A 17,112-nucleotide genomic window follows, 5' to 3' on the forward strand; every position below is an offset into this window, starting at 1 on the left:
TTATTTGTTTTCTAAACAACTTAAGTGCATGGAATTGAATACTCACGCATTATTCAAGTCAGCACCAACAATACGGGCATTTGCACCCGTAACTATCGAGTAGAACGTATTGTTACCTTTCGGATCTATAAATCGTGCAGCCTGCAAAAGTTTGGTTAATTTAGACTAAAAATGTTAGTACAATAGTAGTATTATAAGAGCCAGACCCTGTTAAGGCCGCTTCGCCGCCAAATTTAAATAAAACCCTAAAAATTAATACATAATTAAGGGAATGGTACGGTTAACCCAAAATGATAGGTATTTTTCGATGATATATACTTGGGTTTTAAACAATGGAGCTTTGTAAATTTCGGTTATAAAAAAATCGAGCTTGAAGTAAGCTTTGTGGGGTTCGATTGTTGATGAAATTGCTCAGAACACGTTTGAAAAAGATAAAATTGCATCCTTTTTGGTGGTTCGACGAGAAATCGTGACAAAAGGTTGCGGGTGTGGTGGTGGTGGTTGTGGCAGTGGATACTCACTGTGACCCTGCATTGTAGAACGTTAATGATTACACATCGATCCCTATATAGTTCATGGAAATGACATTTATACCCCGATAGAAACAAGTTTTGTAAATATCGGATATTAACTTGTACTTTCAAGTATTATAGTAGTAACATACCACATTAACTGACCCGAGAACCCGACCTGAACCGACAATAATCTGAATCCAACCTGTACCCGGACAATGGGGTGAAACTAGCGACCTTTAACCCGACCTAATGTTAACCGACAACCAATTTGATCCAATACTATTTGACCTGAACCCGAACCTGCTCCCGACCTGAGAGTAACCGTCAACCGATTTAATCCGACCCAACAACAATTTAAACCCGAACTAGTACCCGACTCAATCAGAACCTGTACCCGAGTCATGGAAGGTTTTAAAAAATTTATATGCCTTTCGTTCAACTTATATACTGGTACAAATCTGTAAACCCACAATCCGATTCAGCTTGTATATCTTTTGTTCTCTATTACTCATATATAGGTTTAATAAAATTTTGATAATGCTGATCAAATTATGGATGGCGTAATTATATAGGTTCAACTTGAACACATCGATATTTATTGGAATTGAACTTGAACCAAAACCCAACTCAACACTAACTCGAACCCGAATGTACCATCTATTAGCCCACTCAAACTCGACTCACTCAAAACCCAAACCTGAAATTGAATCCGATCTGAATTTGGCTCAAATTGAACCCAACATATATCCAAAAAGGTGAACGGCCCAAAATAACCTCAATTGAAATTGACCCGACCCGAACTTGAACCTGATCTAAGGCTAGATTGACCCGACATAACCTGATAATATTTTAACCCGAGACATGATTTGACCCAACCCAAACCCGACTTGAATACCCAAATCGACAACTCTACTATAATACACGAAATAGGGGTGATTTAGGAGGTGTCGGGATGTTGGAATTTCACGGAACACTACGGGATGAATCCCGGGATCATATAATATTGTGTGGACCCATATATGACCATTATCCGGAAACATAAAGGCCCCGTGAGAGCTTACAGCCAATACAAGAGGCATGTACAAAAACGGGTAAAATGACCATTTAAAGGCAAATTGGATGGTTCCACCCACCCAATTAAACTCTCGGAGGGTATTAGGGACCATGGTAAACATCTCGACAATTTTTATTTTCGGGCGAAAAAAGGTCATAAAATTACAAAATTGAAGGCTTAAAAAATCCATAGTTTTTGAGCAAATTTTAAGGTTTTGGGGCCTGGTGGCGAAAAATGTTGAGACCCTAGAGCAGTCAAAAATCTGACGCGACCCGAGGACTCGACCTTATATAGACAATTATCTTAACCCAGCCTGTACTCGAACAATGGGGTGGATTCAATTTTGCCACTTTTCGCCACCAGTCCCCAACCCTTCAAAATTTCCTTAAAAAGCGTGGATTACTATAGCCTTCAATTTTGTAATTTTTTGACCTTTTTTCGTCGGGAAATAAAAATTGCCAAGATATTTACCATGTTCCCTAATACCCTCCAGGATTCCAATTGGCTCTGTGGAACCGTCCAATATGCCCTTAAATGGGTCATCTTACCCGTTCGCAACTTGCACCGATTTCGTAAACTCAAGCCTACCACGGACGTTTATGACAACATATAATGATCATATATGGCTTCAAACGAAATTATATGACCACGAGATGTATCCCTTAGGGTCTCAAGACTTTTCGCCAATGGGCCCTAAAACCTCAAAATTTCCTCAAAAAACGTGGATTATAGCCTTCAATTTTGTAATTTTTTGACCTTTTTTCGCCCGGTAATAAAAATTACTGAGATGTTTACCATGGTCCCTAATACCCTCCAGGAGTCCAAATGGGTCAGTGGAACCATCCAACATGTCCTGAAACGGTCATTTTACCCGTTCGCAACTTGCGCCGATTTCGTAAACTCAAGCCTACCACTGACGTTTATAACAACATATATATAATGATCCTATATGGTTTCAAACGAAATTATATGACCCCGAGGTGTAGGTTCTCAAGACTTTTAGCCACCGGGCCCCAAAACCTCAAAATTTACTCAAAAAGCGCGCGTGAATTATATAGCCTTCAATTTTGTAACTTTTTTACCTTTATTCGCCCGAAAATAAAAATTGTCGAGATGTTTACCATGGTCCCTAATACCCTCCGAGAGTCCAATTGGGTCGGCGGAACCATCCAATATGTCCTGAAACGGTCATTTTACCGGTTCGCAACTTGCACCGATTTCGTATACTTAATTAAGCCTACCACGGACGTTAATGACAACATATATTGATCATATATTGTTTCAAACGAAATTATATGACCCCGAGATGTATCTCTTAGGGTCTCATCAAGCCTTTTCGCCACCGGGCCCCAAAACCTCAAAATTTCCTAAAAAAACGTGGATTATAGCCTCAGTTTTGTAATTTTTTGACCTTTTTTCGACCGGAAATAAAAATTGCCGAGATGTTTACCATGGTATCTAATACCCTCCGAGTGTCCAATTGGGTCGGTGGAACCATCCAATATGCCCTTAAACGGTCATTTTACCCGTTCACAACTTGCAGTGATTTTGTAAACTCAAGTCTACCACGTACGTTTATGACGAAATATAATGATCATATATGGTTTCAAATAGCATTATACGACCCCGATATATATCCCCAAGGGTATCAACACTTTTTGCCACTGGGCCATAAAACCTCAAAAGTTCCTCAAAAAACGTGGATTATAGCCTTCAATTTTGTAATTTTTTGACCTTTTTTCGCCCGTAAATAAAAATTGCCGAGATGTTTACCATGGTCCTCAATATCGTTCGGGAGTCTATTTGGGTCAGTGGAACCATCTAATATGCCCTTAAACGGTCATTTTACCCTTTCAGAACTTGTAGTGATTTCGTAAACTCAAGCCTACCACGTACGTTTGTGACAACATATAATGATCATATATGGTTTCAAACGGCATTATATGACCCCGAGATATATCCCCTAGGGTCTCAACACTTTTCGCCACCGGAACCCGAAACCTCAAAATTTTTTGACCTTTTTTCGCTCGTAAATAAAAATTGCCGAGATGTTTACCATGGTCCCCAATATCCTTCGGGAGTCCATTTGGGTCAGTGGAACCATCTAATATGCCCTTAAACGGTCATTTTACCCTTTCACAACTTGTAGTGATTTTGTAAACTCAAGCCTACCACGTACGCTTATGACAACATATAATGATCATATATGGTTTCAAATGGCATTATATGACCCCGAGATATATATCCCCTAGGGTCTCAACACTTTTCGCCACCGGGACCCGAAACCTCAAAATTTTCTCAAAAAGCATGGATTATAACCTTCAATTTTGTAATTTTTTTTTTACCTTTTTGGGCCCAGAAATAAAAATTGCCGAGATGTTTATCATGGTCCCTAATATCCTTCGGGAGTCCAATTGGGTTGGTGGAACCATCCAATATGCCTTTAAACGGTCATTTTACCCGTTCACAACTTGTAGTGATTTCGTAAACTCAAGTCTACCACGGACGTACGTTTATGAAAACTTATAATGATCACATATGGTTTCAAACGACATTATATGACACCGATATATATCCCCTAGGGTCTCAACATTTTTCGCAACCAGGATCCGAAACCTCAAAATTTCCTCAAAAAGCGTGGATTATAACCTTCAATTTTGTAATTTTTTGACCTTTTTTTTGCCCGGAAATAAAAATTGCCGAGATGTTTACCACGGTCCCTAATACCCTCCGGGTGTCCAATTGGGTTGGTGGAACCATCCAATATGCCCTTAAAACGGTCATTTTACCCGTTCAAAACTTGTAGTGATTTCGTAAACTCAAGCCTACCACGTACGTTTATGACAACTTATAATGATCATATACGGTTTTAAACGGCATTATATGACCCCGAGATATATCCCCTAGGGTCTCAACACTTTTCGCCACCGGGACCAGAAACCTCAAAATTTCCTCAAAAAGCGTGGATTATAACCTTCAATTATGTAATTTTTTTGACCTTTTTTCGCCCGAAAATAAAAATTGCCGAGATATTTACTACGGTCCCTAATATCCTCCGGGTGTCTTTTCAGTGTTATATTTTAAAGTGGTCCTACTTACCCATCTCTCTCCTACTTTCTCTCACCCCCCATGTACTTTTCAATGTTTTAGTATTTGTTATTGATAAACGGGTCTGGGTCACACCCGTCACAACTGTCCACTTTATACGACCAAGGAGGTTCCACCTCAAAACCATATGGCAATGAGGGGAGTAGCCCCTTAGCCTTATAAAGTGGACACGACTTTCTCTTTTCTACAATGTGGGATACACATCCCAATATTTCTCTTCACTTTTATATTCTTTCAATGTGGGACAACACTTTCACTCACATGTGGGTTTCTCATGGGCTCAACAGCTATGCATTTGCAAATGCATATCAAACCTACATTAGTACTTCCTCATAAAAGACTATGTTAAATTTTATATATATATATATATATATATATAGATCAAACCAGATTAAAGTCAGAGGTCAAAATTTGCTAGAGGGAGTAGTTGATAGATGAATTGAATAATGAAATAACACGCATGTACGTACCGTAATCTTTTGCTGGTTTCCTAGTATGATATCACATTTAAACTCTCTATCCATAGTAGATGCGCCAACAGTAAGTATCCAAGGCGCAACATTGTTAATAATGCTAGGCAATGGACCAAAATTTCCGGAACCTCCGACCACAAAGACGCCGTTGGCCATAGTAGGTAGCCAATGAAAGAGGCTCCTCAAAATAGAAATCTGTCGGGGCAGAGGTTGTGTCGTTGGTTTCCGATTCCTCGGGTGGTGTTCCTATAGATAAATTGATAATGTCTACGCCATCATCTATTGCAGCTTCTATAGCTGCTATGCAATCTGTGGCATCCCCTTCCTCCAACGATAAGGTAAGTTCTTTGGTTTCAGGCCATAACACCTTGTATGCAACCACTCGTGCTCGTGATGCTCCCCCTCTTACCGTTACATTGTTTAGCCCCATATTGGTAAGAAATGTTATATTCGATACTGGCACCACATTCCCACCGGCAGTCGATAATGTGTGAGTCCCATGTCTCGAAGACTCGGAATTTTTGGGAATGTTATGTTTTCGGACGCTAGAGATTCACCAAGCCCTTTGTGAAAGAATCTTGCCCCGATCAACTTCCTATATCATATTATTAACCATATAATATAAGCATCTTTGTAATCAACACAAGCAAACTTCAATTTGAATAAATAAATGGACTTACATACTTGTTACATTTAAACGTTGGATCAACCGTATTCTCACACCGGCCTTTAAATTTTTTAGGAATTGGTCCATAGCCTTCATCGGAAAAACTCATAGACTTGGGCCAAACACCTGTCACAATCATATATATTTATTTAAATGGGAGTTTTTCCCCTGAGTTTTTAGATAGCCACGTATGATTTAATTTTCTTAGCGCGCCATGTAGGAGTATAAATTTAAGTAGTAGCCAATTAATTTAAGAGATTATTAATTTCTTTTACAATTAAATAATTCAAATGCCACGTAAGCAAAATTGGCGTATGAAATTTTAAATTAATTAAATACAAAATATTATCTTTTGAGATTAGTAATTTTATCTAATATTTTAAAACTAATATAATAACAATTTTAATCACATAAATATGAAAAATATTTTTTTAAAAAAAATATACTAACAATAAACCGTGCATCGCACGGATTTCATCTAGTTACATTTATATTAGAGAATATTCACAATTGATATAATTAGTTATGCATACATGTAGCGGCAAAACATAGAGAGGGTCTTAAGGTAAAAGAGTAACTATTATAAATTTATAATTTTCAGTATAAAAAAATTAAGCACACTTTTGTGCCAAAATTAAATTTTTTAATGAGAACAAAGGCTAAAATGAGAACTAATCTAGGCCCTTAGATCTTGTGATGGTCCACATACTTCCTGTGTCATTAATGACATTTTCGTAATATTTGAACTTTACTGAGTAGTTTCCAGTTTCATTTCCAAAAAGTAAATGAAAAATTGGTAAAAGTAAATGGAAAGTTATAAAATAAATGAAATTGACTTAAAAGTTAAAAAATTGAAGAAAAAAAAGTTTGAAAAGCTGCAAAATTACGAAAATGTCATTAATGAATGCAGGTGAAACGTGAGCCGTCAAATGAAATGCGATTAAAGACTGAGATTGGTTCTTAGTTCTCATTATTCACCTTGCTTCTCACATGATCTCAATTATATATATTGTCATACCAATTCCCTGCTAGAATGCATGCAAGCAAAACTTACCGGAATCTAAGTTTGCTATGATAATGTCTTCTCCATTGTTTGCTTTCTTCCAAATTGAGTTATCCATATTAGTAGGGTAATTCATTTGATTTGGGAATGACCCTAAGAAATCCCATGAGTGACTTGTATGACGTCTAACTTTGCGACTTTCAAAAATCGATATAGCATTAGGATTTTCTGCCATAAAATAAATTAGAACAATATATTAACAAAAAATCCCATGAGTAGTAGTAATACTTTTTTTTTTGGAGAAAAAAATTATAGTAATAATTATGTGTATTTTGTAGTATAGACAAAAGCTTGAAAATTAATTTTATGTCTTACTTGCAAGCTCCTCAGCCTCCTCTTCATGCAGAGTTGCAGTAAAAGCGTTTATTATTTTTGTGAAGGAATAGACTAGCCTTTCCGAAGGGTCAAGAAGGTTGTTGCTCCTAATTATTTTTTTTAAAATACAAAATAATACATTAAAAAAATGAAGTTAATTAATAATAGAAGGTTTTGCGTAGAACGGGCTCACGTGAGTCCGGTTTATGACTATGAAAATAATGTAACGCGCTTAAAATCTGTCTACACCAATTTTTGATCGTTGTATTTCTTACAAGATTATCTCTGTTGTAGTCTCTCAGATTTACGAAAGAACAATACTCAATAATCATGTTGACGACTTTCTGGTCATCGTCAATCCAATAATGGAAGCCTTCGTAATGTTTTCATGGTCTAACGACTTCAATAGTCTAGCTTCTACACATAATTCCTCAAGATTTTCCAAGACTCTTCTTTTCCTGGTAATACTTTTATCTTACTCCAAGCAATTTCAGTACCTTATCTAACAGTGCCAGTTCCTTCTTCTTTGATTTCTTCAGTGAGTGGTGGACGGTACTACAGGGGAGGAGTTGATAGGATGGGTTTTTGGTTTTTTTTTTTTTACCTGACCAATATAATTTAATACCTGACCAATAATATCTAATACCTATCAATATTATCTAAAATCTGACCATTATAATCTAATTTCTGACCATTATAATCTAATTTCTGACTATTATAATGTAATATCGGACTATTATTATCTAATTTCTGACCATTATAATCTAATATCTAACCATTATTATCTAATTTATGACCATTACAATCTAATTTCTGACCATTATAATCAATTATCTTACTATTATTATCTAATTTCTGACCATTAAGATTTTTATTCTTCATTTTTTTTCTTGTTTGTATGACCGGACTCACGTGAGTCCGTTCTACACAAAACTTTTACAATTAATAAAGTTAAAAAATAAATCATATAACTAATATATAAAGCTAAACTTTTAGCCAGACCACAACGACATTTGACATTCCAACTTTTCGCCAAGTGTCGCGTCACGTTGTATATACTTAGATAGACTTCATAAGATAAATTAATTAGTTTAGATTTCTATCTTCAGTCAAATTTTGATAGAATTTTAGAATAAAATTGTTAGTTGAGAGTTTTATTTTCGATAAAATACAAATATTTCATACTTATAATTGAATTATAATTTTATTAAAAAAAAATTAGATTATAAGGCCTTGTTCTCTTCACCTTAAAAAATAATATCAAGTAAAAATAATTCCATTTCAGTAAAAATAAGTTCAGTTCAGTAAATTTAATTTCAGTTCAGTAAAAATAATTTCAGTTTAGTAAAAATAAGTTCAGTTCAGTAAAATTCAGTTTTCTTAAAGAAGAATTATAATAGAAAATCAGTAAAAATAATTTCAGTTCAGCAAAAATAATTTCATTTCAGTAAAATTAATTTAAGTTCAGTAAAAAAAATTTAAGTTCAGCAAATATAATTTTGTTTCAGTAAAAATAATTTCAGTTCAGCAAAAATAAGGTGAAGAGAACGGGGCCTAACTCTATTTCTTATGTATAAATTGAATTATAATTTTATTCAAAAAAAAAAAAATTAGATTATAACTCTAAAAAAAATACCAATATTACTATATATTAGTCATTTACATGCCTACTATATAGTTTAAATCATTACAAAAGCACATCAATTCCTAACTAATTTTGTAGATATATTTTGAAATTTGAATATAGATTTAAAATTTATCTCAAAATTTAATAAACAACCCGGGCATTACACGGGGCACAAAACTAGTAAATAAATAAATATAGTATGTACATCCTCCATTCTTCTATTATTATACAGTAACATATTTCCTTTGTTTTCTTTTGCATACAATACTTTGACTTTTACACCATTTATATGCTCTACTTTAACTAGCTTTGATAATTATAATTAAGGAATAATATAGTCATGTGAAATCTTGTCATATTAATCTTGGTTTATACTCTATTAATATTACATTTTTATAATTTTTACATAGTAAAAACAAATTATATTAATTATTTCAAAAAAAAAATAACAAATGATATTAATTATTAAATAACACATTTACAAGCATGTAATGAAAAGTCGTGTTACATTTAAAAAATAAAAATCAGATAAAATATATGTAAACACTTTTATGGCATATTTGTCACCCAAAAAAAAATATGTGGAGTACATATTATGTGAAATGTTTTTGGATTTATATCAATGTACCCCGTAATGTATTACGACTTAAAAATATCAACTGTACCCATTGTACATTAATTCTAATATGTAATTATAGATTCAAAGAATGTAACCAATAAAATCTGCATTATTGGAACTCACGAAATACATGTTTCGTTGAAGCTTTTTATCTATTTAACACTGAGGAAATCATTTGGTGGTGCGAATTTGTTATATTCTCAGGATCACCTAATAGAGGACCTCCAACATTGTGGGATCCTAAATATACGATATAATGCTGTAGACAAATTAAAGATTAATTAATTATACAACGTTATCAAGTCAATTAATTAATTTAACAATCATATATATGCAATTAATTTAATTGTAGAAACAATAAATTTTGAATGAGATCAAATTACCTTATGAACAGCAACAACAGGTGTTTGCAACAATGGTAAAAGAAGAATCGTGAAGAAACAATGCAATAAAATGACAGAATTCGCCATTGAATTTTGGTAAAATGAATAAATGATACAACTAGCTTTTGATAATTCAATTTATACTCACTTTTATCTATTTTTTAAATTGGAGAAGTATTGGATTTAAATCAACAAAACTAATTATTCCATATGCATTTTTCAAGGATCTATATTTTGTGGTGGTACCATTGCTTCAAGAAAATAAATAAACAATTTTATTGTGGTTTACAAAGGCTTGCAACCAACAGAATAGGAGTGTTTGTCTCTTAAGGAGGATAGTATTAGACTTTCAATTCTTACTAGTGGGTGTCTAAACTCTATATGACTAAATATATCCATTTCTTTCTCAGCTCTTTTTCAAAAGTTAAACTTGCTCCGAAATATAATAACTTTAATGTTTGACAAATAAGATTTTATGTTTAGCTAAAAAAAAAAAAAAAAAAAAAGATTTTATGTGAAAAATTAACTTTTACATATCACATTTTGGAAAAACAACATACCTTTTATATTCCAAAATCTGAATAAAGTATGAGGGCTTAGGCCCTGTTTGATTCACCTTAAAAAAATAATATTAAGTAAAAATAATTTCAGTTCAGTAAAAATAAGTTCAGTTCAGTAAAATTAATTTCAGTTCAGTAGAAATAATTTCAGTTCAGTAAAAATAAGTTCAGTTCAGTAAAATTCAGTTTTCTTAAAGAAGAATTATAATAGAAAATCAGTAAAAATAATTTCAGTTCAGTAAAAATAAGTTCAGTTCAGTAAAAATAAGTTCAGTTCAGTAAAAATAATTTCAGTTCAGCAAAATTAAGGTGAATCAAACAGGGCCTTAACTTGGTTGACTACTGAAATACGTAAATATATAAATAGCAATAATGTGTCGTGTTCAAGACTTACTACTAACACTAGTAGGATAACTTGTAGAACAAGACAAGTAATTATTAGTAGTGTGTGGAATAAGCCATGCAAGGAAGTGTACTGTGTAGAGTAAGCCAAGTGTTAACCTAGTTGCTTTTGTGGTAGTGTGCTTTGTACACTTTGTCGTTGGCTTAACTTGTAGAATAAGCCAAGCTTGGTAGTGTGTTATATAAGTTATAACATACTACTTGTATAAATAGCACAAGTAGAAGTGGGAGGATAACTAACTTACTCTAAGGTTTTGAGAGAAAACATAAGAGAGTGAGTAGTAGTTAGTAGCTTGTGAGTACAAATACTAGAAAGCTTGTGAGCTCACCAAGAGTGTTTGTAATTGTGGTTTTGTAGCTCAAATTCAGTAGTGAGATTGTCTTTGAGAAAGGTAACAAAGTTACCCATAAATTGCTCGTGTTGTTTTTATTGTTCTTTGGCATTGTTATTTATAATTGCTTGTTTTCGATCCCGAATTCCTAACATAATTAATATGCAATATAGCAATATAATTAAGTGAGACAATAAGCCAAGGAAAAGAGTTCAACATTTTTTTTTTATCCAAGCTTAAAAGTTAAAACAAGAGTGTTTGGCATACATGAATGTAGCCATGGTAACACTCATATATAAGTACCAACATCATTAAGAGACGTTCCTTAAAAAAACTATGATTACAATATAATTTAATTAGTTACCTTATTTCGAGGTCACTTTCTTGGCCATGATGGGAAAAAGTGACAAAAAAACCCACCTTAATGCCTAGCAATCTTTTTTTTGTTTTTTTGGTTAATAAGCTTTCGCACATTTATACCAAAACAATGAATTATGTTACCATTACCAAAACTTAAGTTTTCCAAGTCCATCCAATACTTTGTCACCAAAATTTTTAACTTCCTTCACTGCGTCTTGAGCCAGTCTTTCCACTCCCTCCCCAATTGCTTCCGCTGTATCTTTCATGGCATTATACACCTTTATACTCCCTGCTTCGATTTCACTTGCAGCTTTGGTTGCAAACTCTACCACCTCATCACCTGCAGATTCCATTGTATCTATTATTTCATCCCTATGTTCGTAAGCTAGCTTGCCAACTTCCACTATCACTTCAACTGCCACAGCTGTCGCTAGGACCGCCGGAAATCCTATACACACCGATGGTGTGTTACCCGCGTTTTTGAATGAGTTCAGTTGCATCGATCCTGTAGAATACTGCAAAATACAGGAGCCCAATTATACCAAGTTAATATCATATATAAAGCTAAGTCAAACTAATGCATTGAAATGTGTACCAAGTTAAAGTGTGTGTCAATTATTTTGGAACGAAGAAAGTAGTAAATAAATGGTTTAGATGTATTTTTTCAACAAATTAAGGGTGTGTTTAATTAATCATATTTTCACTTATCTAAATTTATTTGAACTTATTTGAATTTATTAGAACGAACTTATTAAAACTTAATTTAGTTATAATTTGAACTTGAATAACCCTTGCCAAAGCTTATTTTTCCTGAACTAATCATAACTTATATGAAATTATTAGATCTGAAATAAGTGAAAATAAGGTTAACAGAACATGCCCTTATTCATCAAGCACGTACTCACCATTTTACTAGTGAATTGATTCAACACATCCGTCCAAAACAGATGGTCTGATTTCAGCATTTGAAGGAGTTTGCAGAAGAGATCTTTGAGCTCTTGTTCCTCTGCAGCGTTAATTGAGGCGGTGCTGACTAGAAGAAGTCCCAACACTTTGTCATGCGCCTCAATAGCCTCCAAGAACTCGTCTTTGGCAATATGATTTTCGGGTTGATTGGGGGAAGACCAGGCAGCTAACCAGTACCAAGTGGTTAGTAATGTGATTATATCTTTGGGTTGATCAACATTTAACAAAGTAGTATCAGGATTGCTTAAGTCAATACTATGCACGCGTTCTTTGAGATCCTTAAGTTCATCTTGCATAGCAATTATTTCTCGCATAAATGAACAGAACTCTTCGATCCATTTCTCTTTCGGCATTCCAGAGAAGATAGAATTAAAGGGTTTTGCCATTTCAGGGACGCTTATCAAAGTAGGGTTTTCGAGGTCGTTGACGGCTGAACGCAGATGTTTCATGTGCTTGTAAATCTCTACCATTGCTTGTGTATTCTCCACCTTCAGTGTCCCTTTCTTCGCATCTTTGTTTGCAGAAACCGCGAATATGCAATGCCATAGTGACAAGATTGAGGCTGAGTTTTGATCAACTGATGAATTCATTATCAACGACCACGAATCTTAGGTCTCCCTGAAAAATGCCAGATTATTAGATAAGGTATATTTGTCCAAGGCCTTAATCTCTCATAGTCTTAACAACAATTGGGAGGGGACTAGAAGCTAATCACCCAGAACTGATCCCTGAATTAGGATTAGCGCAAAGGGTAAACCGGGTGGAACACACAAACAAACAAACAAAAAAAAATAAAAAAAAAAAAAAAAAAAAAAAAAAAAATAACTGAATTATATTGAACTATACTAGAATAATTAAATGATAATAATAATAAAAAACAAACAACAACAAGAACATCATCAACATACACCTTTTTGTGTGTCCCATTCAATTCAAAATCTTTCATAAATATAACTTAAATATATTTATGTGAAATTTTGTTAAATTCATCTAATCTTAATAAATTTGATATATAATTAAAAATGAAACTAAAGAAAAGAAACATATGGATTATATTAATTAAAGTTGTATATATAGCTAAACTACTACATTAACTAACTGAATCAAAAAGTTGGAGAATACATTAAAAAAAGAAACATGGCCTAAATATTGATTAAAAAAATTAGCATATTGCTTAGGTGGTCTACTTTTGAACTTGTATTAATTAATACATGTATTAATATTTCAATTTAGAAAGTAAATAATTTCCTTAAACCATAACATATGTTCAGTTCGATTAAATAAAACTTTATACTCGTCTAAATAATATACATTTGGTCTGACCAATAATATCTTAAAAGGTTGTTACATGTAAGATAATATACTAGTAGTTAAAAAGAACAGTGAATAAAGAAATAATAAGAAGTGTTGATGAACAAACGAGATAAACCAAATGATTTATATGATGAAGTAAAAAAAATAAAAAAAGAGCCTTACCAAATGAGCTAAGCCGTAAGTGATTATAATACAAGTACTATGTACTTATTCAAAGAACAACTCGTTACTCCAAATTATTTTTGTTGATGATCTGAGTTCCTTCACCTGATTATCAACCTATTTATAGAATTTGTAACTCTATTTTGGCTAAGGATCATTAATTTGTTTATTCTCAAAAGAAAAATAATACACTAAAATAGTTAATGTTGGGCGGTGATTAATCCGAAATTATAATATAACAACATTAAACAGCTCGATTCAATTAAATGATGTTCATAATTCCCCCCATGATCGAGATATTATTATTTATGGTAGAGTTATTATTTATAATAGATTAACGCTCCACCTCTTTGCACTTCAATCTATTATATGCTCGTATATATCTTCCCACGATCTAGATATCCAAAAATTCAGCCTGTATTTCAATACCCGGCGAGTCGGCATCTTGATCGAAGTTTCAATCTTCCGCAATTTCCGAATCTCCATGTCAAATGGCTTGTTCTCCCAAGTCGTAATAAGAAATTATAAATTTTATGATGAAATGTTAATCAAATTTGAATCTTAAGTAATTAAGTTATGCACGTTTTGGGTTTTGTTCTAAAAACACATAATGGAAATGGTGTATGTAATAATAATAATAATGGTTATGTAGTATGTGAATAGAAGGTCTCCGGTTAGAGTATCACCAAACTCACCGCAAAAACTATTATTGGGAAACGGTGTAAGCCAAGACTCCAATACAAGTTGGATTCGAACAGCTAAATTCCGGTGAATCAGATGGACTTCCTAGAAAATGAATATAATGAGAGTTAGTGAAGACTGAAGAGTCATACAACATCTTTAATTTGTACTAAACTATCACTACTATTGCTCCCTTTGTTTGCCCGTTAGAATATTTTGCACTATTTTACTTAAAGCTACTTAGACTAATGTTTGTGATGTATACATAAGAAAAAATATAGTCTTGTGACTACTTATTGAAAATGTCTAAATGAATAAATTAATTATTTTCATTTGTTTTTTTTTTCCTTTTATAAGAAGAAAATAAATATTTCATCAATGAAAGATATTCAAACGACACTTACTCCAACACAAGTACAAATCACCTTAGAATTAGATACATCGCAAATTTGATCAATGATTGCCTTAATAAAAAAACTTAATCCGAAGCAATACATTATGGGAGTTAGAACTAATTCGACTTGAGATCCACTGATGAATAATAGTTGTTTGAGTGAAAATATTCATATGGTCTTCTAGATACTTTCAAAGATTATGAAACCCTAAATCTTCAACATTCGGCAGACAAACAAAAAAAGAAATTAACCCTAATAGAATAACCACCATCTCAAAGATGAGAGCAATTAAAAAGTTATTTGGGTTTTACCACCAGTAAAAACAACGATGGAAGCCCCTACATAGATTCACAAAAGAGACCAGAAGAAAATAGATGAAAAAGACAGAAAAAAAGAAGAAGAGTGAAAGAAAACCTTCAAAAAAGTAGAAAAAATCTAGTAATGACCTGGAAGCTAGAAAAACCCTCCTAAGGGAGAAATCCTAGAGGGAACCAGAAAAATCCTAAGGGAGAAAAATCCTCCTGTATTAATTTATTTATTTTCATTTGTTATAAATTATACTTATTGACAATTTTGACATATGTGCCAAAAGAATTGAAGTAAGTAATACTTTCAAAATATATGCTTTAGGTATATGGGTGAATTAATATAATTCATAGGAAACGTACAAATAATATGATTACATTATGGTATTTGGGTGAATGAACTTAAAAACATACAACACTTTATGCTGACTATTCCAACTTACTCCCTCCGTTTTTAAATACTTGTTTTACTTTTTCGGTCGTTTTTAAATATTTGCTTCATTTCCTTATTTGAAAAGTTTTTACAATATTTAACTTATTTCTTTCCGCAAGTAATGGGACCCAATATATATAGAACTACATTTTATCACCTTTAGATTCTCTCTTCCAATTTGCCGTCCACTAACCTCCCTATTTTATTACTCCATTTTCTAATAAAACTCCGATTCGCGCGAGAAGAAAGGAGCAAGTATTTAAAAACAAAGTGAATATTAGAATACAACAAGTTTTTTATGTGGCTAGCTAATACACGAGTAATTAACCCTCAATTGACCAAGCAAACCCTGACCGAACAAATAAGGTAACCCCTAACCGAGTAACTTATGATTGAGTAACCTATAAAAGTTTGTGTTGAGAACGAATAAAGGTAATATGAGTACATATTTGATATGTAATTCAAATACATATTAGGGTATTTTAAATATTTTTTAAAAACATAATACGGTATATTGATGATAAGTGTTTTATTTGTCCACTTATCATGGTATTTTTAGCACAATTTTGTTGTCATTTTCCCCTCTTTATCCCCCTTTCCGACTCCTTTTTGTGTATGATTACAACTTTTGGCTTCCCCGTTCCTTTTTATGTGTGTGTTCGTGTTTGTAGATGCAAGGAGAAATTGGTCACATAGCATGAACATGAAGAACTATATTGGAAGCAAAGCACAAGAGGAGAGGGCGTGCAGCCTGTTAGGAGCGGGCGCTCCTGCCTGAACTGCCACATTCTGCCTCCCCTGCACTTTTAGGAGCGGGCGTGCACCTATATAGGAGCGGGCGCTCCTCCCTGTTTTCCTACAAACTGCCTCAAATTGCTGCAGGAGGAGAGGGCGCGCAAGATCCAGGAGAGGGCGCTCCAGCCTGAGGAGCGGGCGCTCCTCTATATAGGAGCGGGCGCTCCTACATGCAGACCCGACTTTTTGGGCGGATTTTACAATGTTATTTCGGGGTGTATAAATACGACCCTTGGCTTCAGTTTTCTGCATCTTCTTCCTTGGAGAAGATCATCTTCTTCCCCTTTAGTTTTCTTAGGCTCTTAGTTCTTCTCAACCCTCATTAATTAGCTTAGATCTTCTCAAACTCAATCATTGTAGTAGATTAATTGAAGATTGTTCTCTTGAATTCAACAATTTCTCAACTTTGAAGCATTTTAAGTAATCTCTTTCCTCTATCCCTTACTCTTTAATTTCAGTTTTTATTTACTTTGAATTGTTAATTTCTCTCTTAATCTTGGTTAATTGTTGTTGCATGTTCAATCTACTTTGTTCTTACTACTCTCTTCAATTTGTTAGATTAATTTTGAACTTAGATATTGTT

General features: G+C 33.5%; 1 protein-coding gene across 1 annotated transcript; it reads right to left on the reverse strand.

The window, feature by feature from the left end:
- Positions 1 to 5,250: 5,250 nt before the first annotated feature.
- On the reverse strand, positions 5,251 to 9,911 carry LOC145628233 (subtilisin-like protease SBT5.4). Its single transcript, XM_081680532.1, has 6 exons — positions 9,825 to 9,911; positions 9,603 to 9,700; positions 7,196 to 7,302; positions 6,872 to 7,048; positions 5,835 to 5,943; positions 5,251 to 5,695 (listed from the first exon to the last, which is right to left on the reverse strand). The coding sequence occupies exons 1-6, from the start codon at positions 9,909 to 9,911 to the stop codon at positions 5,251 to 5,253; spliced, it is 1,023 nt and encodes a 340-aa protein (XP_081536658.1).
- Between the last annotated feature and the right edge of the window lie 7,201 nt (positions 9,912 to 17,112).

This window comes from Chenopodium album, chromosome 4 (assembly GCF_948465745.1).
Source record: "Chenopodium album chromosome 4, dcCheAlbu1.1, whole genome shotgun sequence".
Classification (NCBI taxonomy): Eukaryota; Viridiplantae; Streptophyta; class Magnoliopsida; order Caryophyllales; family Amaranthaceae; genus Chenopodium; species Chenopodium album.

Bases quoted from the DNA above. Each gene is read 5' to 3' on its own strand.
- LOC145628233 (XM_081680532.1), bottom strand. From the start codon at position 9,911: ATGGCGAATTCTGTCATTTTATTGCATTGTTTCTTCACGATTCTTCTT. The intron at 7,303-9,602 runs GTTAAATAGATA...AAAAATAATTAG, and splicing joins CACCAAATGATTTCCTCAGT to GAGCAACAACCTTCTTGACC. The intron at 5,944-6,871 runs GTAAGTTTTGCT...TGATTGTGACAG, and splicing joins CATAGCAAACTTAGATTCCG to GTGTTTGGCCCAAGTCTATG.